The 12,334-nt window shown below is 35.7% G+C and overlaps 1 protein-coding gene across 2 annotated transcripts in view; it reads left to right on the top strand.

Annotated features, from left to right (window-relative positions):
* ALDH1A1 (aldehyde dehydrogenase 1 family, member A1) overlaps positions 1-12,124 on the top strand; it is a 53,484-nt gene extending 41,360 nt beyond the window's left edge. For both annotated transcript variants that reach the window (XM_010082849.1, XM_010082841.1), the window contains 7 exons: positions 165-278; positions 1,910-2,012; positions 2,578-2,762; positions 5,811-5,975; positions 7,912-8,069; positions 9,398-9,472; positions 11,742-12,124. In XM_010082849.1, the coding sequence (XP_010081151.1) occupies positions 165-278; positions 1,910-2,012; positions 2,578-2,762; positions 5,811-5,975; positions 7,912-8,069; positions 9,398-9,472; positions 11,742-11,814 (873 nt within the window). In that variant the 3' untranslated portion in view covers positions 11,815-12,124. The remainder of the gene's footprint in view (positions 1-164; positions 279-1,909; positions 2,013-2,577; positions 2,763-5,810; positions 5,976-7,911; positions 8,070-9,397; positions 9,473-11,741) is intronic.
* The last annotated feature ends 210 nt before the right edge of the window (positions 12,125-12,334 follow it).

Genomic DNA, 12,334 nt, shown 5'->3' with positions numbered 1-12,334 from the left:
GAAAGAGGGTGTAAATCGTGTGATAATGAACACATTTGGGGCTCTAGGGCTGAGAATAATCGTATGATTGAGAAAAGGTGGTTGGAGAACTGAAAAGAGAGGCAAGACTATATGAGGCATGTTCTTCTACTCGTTATCCTTCAGGTTTCTCTTTTCCAATTCAGGCAGGATTTCCACCTGGAGTTGTAAACATTGTGCCAGGCTTTGGACCCACCGCTGGAGCAGCAATTTGTAACCACATGGATGTAGATAAAGTAGCTTTCACAGGCTCTACCGAGGTACTATAATAAATACATGCAAATATAAGCAGCAGCTGTGCCCCTCTGATTCCTAGTAATGATTTAATGTCCAACTTTTTCTATGTAACCATTTAAACTTTTTTCTTTCTTTTGGCTGCTGGTTTGTTAAACAAAATCCATTTAATGATTTGTTGGTTATTATTAACTTTAAACATATTTAAACAATGTTTGTACTGCAGGAAAGCCCTTCAAACAAAGGCAACCCATGGGATAAAATAGGTTTTAGTATACCAATGTTAGTTTAAGTCTTGTCCTTTAAAAAGAACAAGTTTTCATAACTTTTTGTTTGTGTCTTCTTTTAAGAATAATTATTTTTAAAAATGCAAAAAGTTAAACAGACTGTGCTCTTTTCTGTTTAATTTTAATAACAACAGGATGGTAGGAAGGTACTTCAGAAATCTCATTCCTGATTCTGCACATACTTAAGTGAGGTGGTGGCTTTTTTGGTATTTGAATGAGACTGATGATCATCTAGGTGGTCTTAGACATACATTTGAATATGTATAAGTTTAATAATTGACAGGAATGTAACTGGTAATTTTCTCTAACCTTCACTCTGAAAAAGTGAGTGATATGACCAAAGATTTCTCAGTGCAGGCATTATATAACTGTATCATTAACACAGTACATTATACTGTCTGTCTGTATGCATGCTATATGGAAGAGCAGCTAACTGGTCTCTTACCTTCTTGGATATACACTCCAAAGATAAATATCATTGTCTCATGTCAAGGATCAACACACACTGAGTGCAAGAGCTATATTTACTCTTAGAAACCCTTAGCTCTAAAGTAACTGGAAAAGAAAACCACCCGAAAACCTGACATCTGAGAAATATCACACAGATGTTCCCCGTGGACAGTAACAACAACAATTCCCAGTGCCTCATGTCCCTCCAAAGGTGGGTGGACCAGAGGGTGTATTAATAGACTTTGGTGACAGTCCTCTTCTTCTGACTGTAATTTAGCAGCAAGAAATGAAGGCAAGAAGGCTGGCAGACAGGAAAGCTACCTGGTGGTTGCTACACATGAACAGTTACAGATCAAATTCACAAGGCTTACAAGCATGTTTTCATGTCACAGTTTTTCCAGAACAATTCTTATTAAGTAATTCCTTTAATTATGCCATCAATGGAAAGAAGGAGGGTAGGGGTTCTGCCTCACAGTCTCCTTTTCCTCTTCTTTCTTCTAAGGGAGAAATTGGGATAAGGAAGAGTCAGCCATGCAAGCAGTGTAGATATCTACTTTTTCTCTCTTTGTGCATCAAAGGGCTTTCCCATGTATAAAACAGAGGAATTTCAACCTAATGGGAGTATCTGACAGAGCAGAAGTCTGTGCCTACTTTAGATTACAGATACAAGCAAGTAGACTGGTGATAACCTGAAAGGCACCAGACATCTTTGTCTGCATGAGTGCATTCCTGGTTTGTAGACTGAAAGTCACCTGCACCCTGACTCTTCAATATGTTTTTTTAAAATTTATTTTTCATTTCTACAGTTACTGTGGTAGTAGACAACAGTGAACTGATTTTCACTTTTGAGGAACTCAGAGAAGTGTTATTGTGGTCATAATAAACTTTTTGAGATTAAGTTCTCTTCTCCCTACCTTTAGGTTGGCAAACTGATTAAAGAAGCAGCAGGGAAGAGCAATCTGAAGAGAGTCACATTGGAACTTGGAGGAAAAAGTCCTAACATTATTTTTGCAGACGCAGACTGTTAGTAGAATTTTTATTATACAAACCTACTACTTTTGCAAGTCCTATATTCTTTTTATTTTCTTTGTCAGAAAAATACTTGTACCTGTTTAATGAAGGAGTAATTTTTAATGTTTTTTGATCCCACCACAGTTTTAAGTTAGATTGCTAGCAAAAATTGGTGGCTTCTGAATGGATATGAACTTCTGACAACCTATCCACCCTTACTGTAGTTAAGGATCATTCTAATGCAACATGAATGCAGAACGAAAAGCAGCTAGATGGATCTTATACAGGTTTTTAACTTTCTAGCTGAATACTCCTTTTGATACTGCTGATAGGGCAAATGGTGTTGAATCTACACTTCACATAGAACAGCTAAATGTGTGTTTGTCTAGGTGTACCATGCTACACTCGATAAGAATAGTTTTGAACATAAGTAAATGGATGAATAGCTATGTCTCAAATGGCTATAAAAATAAAAAGTGCTAAAAAGGGAAATGAGATGGAGTGACATAGGGTTGTAAAGAATTTATGATATCATCGTTGAATTTTATGATCTGATGAATTCTGCATTTCTTTGCAGTGGACACCGCTGTGGAATCTGCACATATGGGTCTGTTCTACCACCAGGGACAGTGCTGTGTAGCAGGATCTAGGATTTTTGTAGAGGAGCCTATTTATGACGAGTTTGTTCGCCGGAGCATTGAAAGGGCAAAGAAGTATACTCTTGGGAATCCTCTGTTGCCTGATGTACAGCAAGGCCCTCAAGTAAGCAATGTTATGTGCTTACAATATAACTGTGATGTGACATCATGGTTTAATGTACTTCTAAACCTATTGTTTCATTAGTGCCAAGGCTAAGTACAGTTGTCTAGTGGATACCCTAGAGGACCAGGAAGAAGAAACTGGAGCAATGGTTTTTTATGTCACTATGATAGGCTTACAAGTGAGATTTGTTTCCTCTTTTCTAGTTCCTTTTTATTATGGAATAAGAACACTTTTATAGAACTGAAATGTTTTGAGCAAGCTCCAATGCAATAGCTGTAAAAGTGTAAGTATGATCACCCAAGTCAGGGATTGTTAACATTATATTCAAATAGCACCACTGTAAGTGAGTAGCTGGAGGAAATAAAATTTAATAGTGTCTTTTCCCCTTTTTCAAGATCCTAGTGTTTCATTGTGCTGCTCTCAGCTTTAGAATACCGCACAATTAAAATGCATATTTTTTTACATTCTCCTGCTTATGTTAAAAGGTTATGCCAACATCTTTCTCATAAAATTAATGCTAAAATGCAACATTAGTGTCGTATTCCCACATCAGCTTATAATACAGGATATACATTTTATTGGTAAAGCTATTATGCATACATTTGATTGTCACAGAATAAAGGAAATTTACTAGAGACAAAGCAAAACCTGGAGACAAAGCAACTCCCACACGTTTGAAAATGTAACACATTCTTCATTGGTTATCACAGTAACTTTATGTAATCAAAGACACCAAGTAAATTGGAAAACTGTGTTTCAAGCCACACAAGATTTGGAGAATTTAAAAATAGTAAGGATGCTATTTTGATATCCTGCAATGTGTCTTGCTAACAAGCTAACATGTTTAGCTTAACATATTTAAATTACAGAGGATGAGAAGACTGAAACAAGTAAACTGCAGGTGTCTGGTATACATTTTTCAGGAATCCACTCCATGTTATTGTGGCTTTACTGAGTTTGAAATTTTTTTTAACGTTTAAATGAGAGATTAAAATAAACCTTTACTTAAAAAAAAAGGAAGGTTAAATGTGAAAAAAAAAGCATTACTGAGAACACATGAAAGAGCATAAAGACTCTTTTCTTCTGCAGTCTCATACTGTGCCTTTCTTAACCTCTTTTTCTACCCTGTAAACTTCAGCAGAAATCTTAACATTTTCACAGGTTAGCAAAGTTTCTCCTTTTAGAACTGCTGTGATCCTGTTTAACGGAAAATTGTAACCATGTGTTACATGGTGAACTGAGGTGCAAGGTTTAGGTGCATTTATTTTGTGGCAATTATGTTAAATATCTCTCTTTGTCTTCAAATCCCTTATTGTATTTAAAAAAAAAAATATATAGCCTGTATAAGGCATATTCACTGTGCTTTCTTGTCATAGGACTCCTTGAAAGCCATATTTGTTCTCCAGTTCACAGACCCTCTGTGGCAACACCTGCCTCAGGCAGCAAGTTCGGGTAACGCTTTGCACAGTGGGCACCAAAGAGCCAAAGGCTTTACTGGAATGCAAAAGATCATATGCACGTTAATTGACACATTATTTAGGAAAATAATGATGATAATAATAACAAAGGAAAAAATGATGAAATGTGAGCTGTATCAGCTAAACCTTGTCTTCTCTTTAAGATGTTTATGCACAAGAGATATTTGGCCACCAGGGTAGCAGAAATTTTATGTCTTCAGCAGGCAGTAAGGCAATTGTTTGAAAGCAAAATGACAAGGGGAGCACAGATAACTAAAAATCACCTCCTTTTAAATATCCTTATAAATTCATATCCTTATAAATATAAGCTTTTATCACAGCTTTAGCTGAATAGCTGTTTAGTCTAATATGCATCCAGGATTCCCCAGAACCTTTGAAAATATTGTGTTCTATGACCATGATAATACTTGTTGCCCAATCTGAAATGTGACCTTTTTAATGCACAATAAGAGAATAAGACACACACCTACTCTGCTGACTGATAAGCATGACCACACAGAAGCTTCTCTATAAGATTACCTCTAGAAGTAATCTCAATATCTTCATAAGCCAGTGCTTGAAGGACTGAAGTATGAAAGAGTGAAGGAAAGAATCATGAAAATGGAACAAATTAAAAAAAAAAATGAAACCAAAAACAAACCAAAAGAAACCAAAGAGGATGTTAGACATTTCTACCAAACAAGCTTTTTTTCTTGACATACATGTTCTCTTGTTCACAATTTCCCTTCAAGCCTGAAGTGATATTTGGTTGATTTGTGAGGGGAGGAGATGAAAAATGTGTGATTTGTTTCTAGTCTCCATTTACACTATTTTACATTATTTCATCCACTTTGTCACTGAAAACTGGAGGATGTCAGAGAAATATAAGCCCCTATTGTGCTTCCATCATATTTTTCAGACAAAGACCATGTATTTTGCTATATACAGAGCCAAACTGCAATATGCTTGGCATATGTTGAATTTGTTCATAGGCTTAGGTGAGTAGCCAGACAGAGATTGGCTTCATACCATAAACAATATGCTATCTGTGTTTCTCTAACCGCAAATGTAAATGTGTTTATTCCACTAACAACTCAGAATTAATTTCAGTTATATTTTGCTGTTGCTTTTTAACCTCCTTTAACAGTTTAGGAAAACACAATGGCCAGCCTTCTAGATCTAGTGAAGTACAGAACAGTCTTGCTGGCTAGATCAAACACTCTGTTATTTTTGCAGAATCAAGCTCAGCAATTTTTATTTTGATGGACCATTTGCAGTTGGTAAGAATACTGGGAGAAGCATAAAATACATTCATTTTATAGATTTTCTTTTTTTCTTTTTACTAAAAAAAATGGAATATCTGTTCCTCTACAGCTGATTCTCCTGTGTCAAAATTTCTGATTACCTGTCTATTAGAGAATAAAGTTTTGAGAAGTTAATTACAAGAACATTTTCAGGGCTCTCCAGCTGTTCCACTTCAAGACATGTAACTGAACAAAGCTGCAACATTGTTAGGTTTTGGTTAATGAGTTAGAAGAACAACTGTTATCTGTGTGTGCTGTTTTCATCCCTATAATATCTTTTCATTTAGATTGATAGGGAGCAGTTTCAAAAAATCCTGGAGCTAATTGAGAGTGGGAAAAAAGAAGGAGCCAAACTGGAATGTGGAGGAAGTCCATGGGGAGACAAAGGTTACTTCATCCAGCCCACAGTTTTTTCTAATGTTACAGATGATATGCGCATCGCCAAAGAAGAGGTAAATAAATTCTTGGCAGTCTGTGTTCTCACCAGAGATTGTCTGTTTAAGTGTCTGTACAAAATACCCAGTTAGAAGGTCAAGTGGCTACATAAAAAACGCTCTCAGTAGATCATTCGTTCCTGGTGGTGTTTGAAATGTTTTTCTAGGTTTTTGATGCCCGTTTAACCAACTCAGTGGAGGGGAGGGAGAGGAGCATGAGGCTGGCCTGCCAACAAAGGCTTCAGCTTAAGCTGGCAGTAGATAAGAAATGTTGAGGTCTGGACTATTTACAGCACCCCATACTGCTCATGTCTCACATATCAGAGTCATAGTAACCTGTAAGAGAGAAGCAAATCCTGAAGGCACAGCTTGTGAAATCCTTGCACTGCCTAAGGAGCCACTTAAGTTGGGGTTTGGACACAGTATGCACCAAGGAGTTATTTTGCAATAAGAGAATCTAGATTGTGCTTCCATAAGCATTTTGTTGGTGGCAATTATAGCAAAGTAGAGTTTTGCCTATGGAGGGTTATTTAACCTAGATCAGCTTGCAGAAGTGTCTACACAGCATTGAAGGGGCTTTTACGGACCCCACTAAGGCATCAGTGCCAGGGAAGCAGTGATCATCTGCAAGGAATGGGAGAGTGTCAGGAGTGCAGATCTTCTATGCCATTGAGAAAAACAGTTCTGTAAACACAGTCTCAAAGTCAAGTCATGACCTCTTCTCTGTACTTGCTTGCATTAACCTTGATTAATAACTGCTGCAATTGTGCAGCAATTGGCATCCATTATACTTCATACTAGAGCTCCTTCAAAATTTTTACAAATCTAGGTGCTCCTTTATATAGCCAGTGACACTGCTTATGCTGTCTGCTCAACATACCTAGTACATTCAACAAGAGTCAACAGGCTGAGTTAAAAGGAATACCAGGGCATCTAGAGTTAATTGTGAAGGGGAAAGAGCTTTGAAACAAGAGAGAATTCTATGAGAAATAATTTGAATTGTTTCTGCCAGTCTGGGAGGCAGGTAGGAAACTGCACTGAGGTATCTTTCTTCATAAATCTATTAATTTCCTTTGGATCAGCAGTACAAGGACTCCTTCTCCCGTGCTATTTTGAGTATATTGAATAATGAAAACCCAGAGAGCCAAGGAAATTTAAAAAATATCTAGGTTCCCAAACTCACAGCTTGAACAGTGGGGGAACGTTCAGTGGTTTTCTGATCTATGTAAATCAGTCCCTGAAACTCTAGTTAGAAACTAGCTCTAAGCACTTTCCAGGAAAATCAAGTGGAAAGCTCACAATCTATGGGAACAGAAGTAATTAGATGTGCTAATGCCCTGCCCTATACAGCCTTGGCACTGTGTGGTGGGCATGGGCACCTCTGGCTGAGAACACAGAGCAGCAGTAGTAGTGGGAAAGAGAGCCCTTAAGGACTATTATTTCACATAACACCCATATGGAGAGCAGAATTAGTTGTTTCACTTGGTGTACATGCCCAGTTGTGCAGCTACTTGAAGAGATAAAAGTCTAATAAGAAGTTTAGGGGAATGAAAAGTTGAATGTCTTTCTCAAGTCTAAAACTGGAGCTTACCAAGAAAACACAAATTTGTTGGTAACCAGTATAAATACGTAGCATCCTGTGACTCCATGTTAACTATCTTTATGGTGGGTGTCTTTTAATCTTTATTTATTTGTTTTCATAATTTATTGTTTTATTTATTCGTTGTTTCATCCATAATTTTGCAATAGATTATCTTCATTTGCTCCATACTACAAAAACCTTATCATTATGTGAATTCATAATCCTTTTTAGAACTCTGTTCTGAGACTGTACTCTTGACTGAATTAATTCAGGACTAAGGCCATCTGACAGAAACAAATTTTTAAAATATAAATTATTTGCAGTAGTAAGCTATACTAGTCCACTTTATATGTTTCCATGTGTCTGGAACAGATATTTGGACCTGTTCAACAAATCATGAAGTTTAAAACTGTAGATGAGGTTATCAAGAGGGCAAACAATACTACCTATGGCTTAGCAGCTGCAGTTTTTACCAAAGACATTGATAAAGCACTGACATTTGCAGCTGCTCTTCAGGCTGGAACGGTATGGTAAGTAATGGCTTTTTTTAGTTCTTCCTTCAGAACTGCAGGTGCTGATGACAGTAATTGTAGGACATTTTAACACTTTTTTGGGTGGTATACATTCATATTTCAATTCCTTGTCATCTTTAGAGAGGTGTATTAATGCCATCCTCTTGTAGCTCTCTTCCCCTCACCTTTCCATGCTTAACAAGCTACTAAATAAATACTTCTTGTAAGTCTTCATACAATTGTCCAGTTAACTTAGTCTGAAAAAGGAAGTTGACTTGCTCAAAAGGAAAGGAAACAAAAGGAAATGTGATGAAAGTGCCACTTTTCTTTCTGTTCAGGATCTTGGTATAGCCCAATACATAATTCGAGGGGATCGTTTTCTGTACTGTGTAAACAAATTTATTATGTGAAGTTCTGTGGCCATTAATCTGGGCAGAACATCTGCCTGTGACAGAAAAGATTGGTAAAATGTGTTTGAAAAAAGGAAACACAAGTTGGGGGTAACTACGTGTACAAGCACAACAATTTCCAGAGATGGAAAAGCAAGAGGCAGCCTACACGGAGCTGGAAAGGCAAAGGTTGAGAGATGCAAGAGTGAAAACATGTAGCAATAGAAGACTGAGTCTAATATCACTGACAGAGACCTGCATTTCCCTGCAGTTATCTCAGTGTTTTGGAAAGAGAACAACCAATTTCACTTGAACACAAAACCTGTGTCCAATTTACATTTTATCTGAAGGTACTTGCAATCACCACAAATTCCTGTGCAGGTCCTGTGACTTAAAAACGTACATTTTCTAAAATTAAGTTAACAGCTTTGATGTAGAAGTTGGTATTCTTTAAATGGAAAAAAGTTTAAAATAAAAGGGGAATTTTGGGTTTCAGTCTTATGTGATTGCTGGTCTGTCTAGAAATCCTTAACTATAAGCGGAACCTCTTTTGTTGAAACCAGTAGACTGGCAGCAGGATAAATTATAAAATATAAAAATAGGGAATATCTGATTTGACAGTTTTGCAAGACAAAAAGAACTTCTCATCTGGGGAGCAGGATACACATTCTCCAAAACTCTTCATACTATTGATTCTCCTGTGAAATTTCTTTCTTACTCATTATTGTCATTTATTCTCAATCACAATAGAGAGTTAGAGCCCTGATGATAAGTGTAGTTTCTCGTAACGCTTTGTTTCTCTTAACCTTGAACTACACATAATTTTAAAAATATACTACTCAGATTTAGTTTGTGAATATCATCATAGATTTTTTTTTACAGTTGACGGAAAAACACTGACACAGAAGTAAAAAAGGTTGTTTCATACTGTCAAAAGTAAATTTCCTGTTCTTCCAGGGTTAATTGCTATAGTGCAATGTCTGCTCAGTGTCCCTTTGGAGGATTTAAGATGTCAGGAAATGGACGAGAACTGTAAGTAAATAATTTTAAAAATATAGATTCACAGGAAGTGCAAAATGAAATTCCAAAACCCAATTTTAAACTTTCGTAACTACAACGCCCAGTTTGATATATTGTCAAATAAGTCTGTGGTCTTTAGAGACCTCATGTTGTCAGAGACAATATCAAGCAAACAATTCCTCTATAAAACAAATTAGAAAATTACGTAGATACACATTGTTTCAAGATTACCATTTTTAGTAGCTTCCAGTCTACTGATGTGCAAAACTAATCATTGTGTTAATGGTTTACAGTTTTTGCATATATATAGAAAGTGTCTTTACATGAAGATATATATGTGGATAGTTTGTGGAATCTCCTTTAAATACTAGGTTTTTGAAAACATAAGACATTTCAAAATCCTTGATTTAAACAAGTGTTTTCAGTTCAGAAGTCTTGTGACAATGTTTTTACAGTATATTCCATATTGATCAAAAGTTATGACAAAAATAGTCCTCTGTGCTGACCTTTGGTCTTTTCCCGAACTGAAGTGGAATAGTATAGAGAAATGATAAGCTAATAAAATTCATTCAAACTTATAAAGTTTAGTCCAGTTTCTGTTTGAATCATGTCCTCTCTTACTACTTATAGTCATCCCGATCTTTATGTTAGCAAGAAAATAATTAAATACTTGGTATCATACATGTTCATTCCATTATGTAGAATTAAAACTTCTGGATTTTTTTAGAATGTAAATCACAAGCAGTCTTTTGTAAAAATGCCATATGTCTGGGAACAAAAAATTATTTTCAAAGCAACAAATAAAAATCAAATTATGTAAGATTTTTCTTTTATTAAATCAAATGCATAGTACTTCTATATGAATAATTGAAGTAATTAAAAAATACATGTGCAGGTGAAGTGTTTCAGAGCTTCTTTTTCTCTTTTACATATTTTTTTAAGAGATAAAGGCTAAGGTTTTCCTGCTTGCTCATCACTGGACTTAATCTGCTCCTGATGGCAAAGCTCCCACTGACTTCAAAGGAAACAGAGTTATGCCAATAATTTAGGCCATTACTATTAAGGACTGTTTTGCATTTGCTGAGTGTCAAAAATTGGGAGATCAACAATTCTGAATTTCAGCCTTTTTTGGAATTATTTTGGGGATTTATTTGCTGGAAATAACTGGAAAACAATAGTAGGCTATCATACAGATTAATATTCTCTATAATAGCACATTTTGAAGCAGCTAAACTTTTGTGCAAATGAAGTTTTTCCTAATGCTTTGTTCAAAATCACAATTAGTGGACCAATAAAAATATTCCTGTTAAAGGGCAAGGAAGGAATTAGCACCAGCTAGATGTCTGCCATGGAAAAAAGTTTTGTAAACATATGCCAATCAATTTTAGGAGAGGTAGAAATATATGTGAAAAAACTGCACTGAAATAATCAGGAAGTCAATATGTCAAGCCTTTGACTTCCTTGAATGCCAGAATAAAATTTCCTGTTTAATTCTTGGAATGATAATACCATTATGAATTAAACTACTGAATGCCACATGCTAAGAGAATCCCTCTTCAAAAATTAAGAGAATGAGTAAACATCTTCCCACAGCAAGAGAGTCCTGAGCACAGATTTCTGTTTTGTATACTTATATACTCAGTAAAATGGCAGTGAGAACTAGGAAACACTATACTGTAGCAAACCTTTGTTCTATAAAACAATCAATTATGTCTAAATACTTTGAGTCAGATGTCAAATATCTAGGTACACAAGTAAACTTCATCTTATCATGTAAAACATGAAGGTGGAATCATGTTAATACTTTGTCAGTAAGATTTAAGTTGTTTTTACTGTCTGGGAGATTTCCTAATGAATTTCATTGGATTAGTTATGCCCCATATTGACTTGAGATGAAGCATTTATTCTTTGACTCTGGAGAAAACTCTTGACTTCAGAGGAAGGCCTTTGCAAATTACTTGTTGAGCATGCTTGTGAAGACATAACATGTCCCTGATTTGCTGCACAGAGACCCAGTTTAGAAATGCATCAAATTGATTAAACATCATTGTTTTGCACAGAAATGAAACAGTTCTCTCCCACATTTTTCTCAGGAGACAATTGCTGTAGCTTTTCTAAAGGCTTCCAGCAACAGTCTGGCTGCACAGATGTCTTCCAAATATGACCAGTATACTTGTTATACATCTGGCCAGTTGCACAGCTCCACCAAAAATCCCATCCAGGTCATAAGTCATATAAAAAACATTAGCATAAATACTGCTCATCATTCTCTTTTATCTAGGGGAGAATATGGCCTTCATGAATACACAGAAGTTAAGACCGTCACAATCAAAATCCCACAGAAGAATTCATAATGCTATTTGACGTGCAGAACATCTTCAAATGAATCTGAAAAGGCTACTTGAATTCTGAAAAGCTTTATATCCCAAATTATTCATTAACCTTTTTGCTTTCTGATTGTGTAGTAGGTACTTGCTTACATTGACAGTATAAAAAATAATGTAGAAAATTTTAATGTGACTAACTGAGAAAAGGAAACTTTAAGGTCTGGCACATAGCTAACTAACTTTGAAATTCATATTCAGAAAGAACTATTTTTTATTTGCAGTGGAAGGTCTCTGTAGTGCTATAAAAATGTTCCTTTTTTTAGTATATCCTTCAGGTACAGTTTGGATTTATGTGCTTTTCTAGATGTTAGACAGTAAGCTCTCTGCATTTTCTTTTCTTTATGGCCTTAACAAAAGCACTTATAAGTAATTAGCAGATAGACACTTTTCTTTGTCTTTCAAAAGTAATAAACTTTTAGATATATTTCTTAGACCAATGAATTTGTTCATCATACCACACAAATGTAATCTGGATAACATTAAACAA

Source organism: Pterocles gutturalis, unplaced genomic scaffold, assembly GCF_000699245.1.
Source record: "Pterocles gutturalis isolate BGI_N339 unplaced genomic scaffold, ASM69924v1 scaffold27966, whole genome shotgun sequence".
In the NCBI taxonomy this organism is placed as follows: Eukaryota; Metazoa; Chordata; class Aves; order Pterocliformes; family Pteroclidae; genus Pterocles; species Pterocles gutturalis.
Note: the sequence above shows the minus strand (reverse complement) of the source record. Positions and strands in the feature narration are given on the sequence as shown.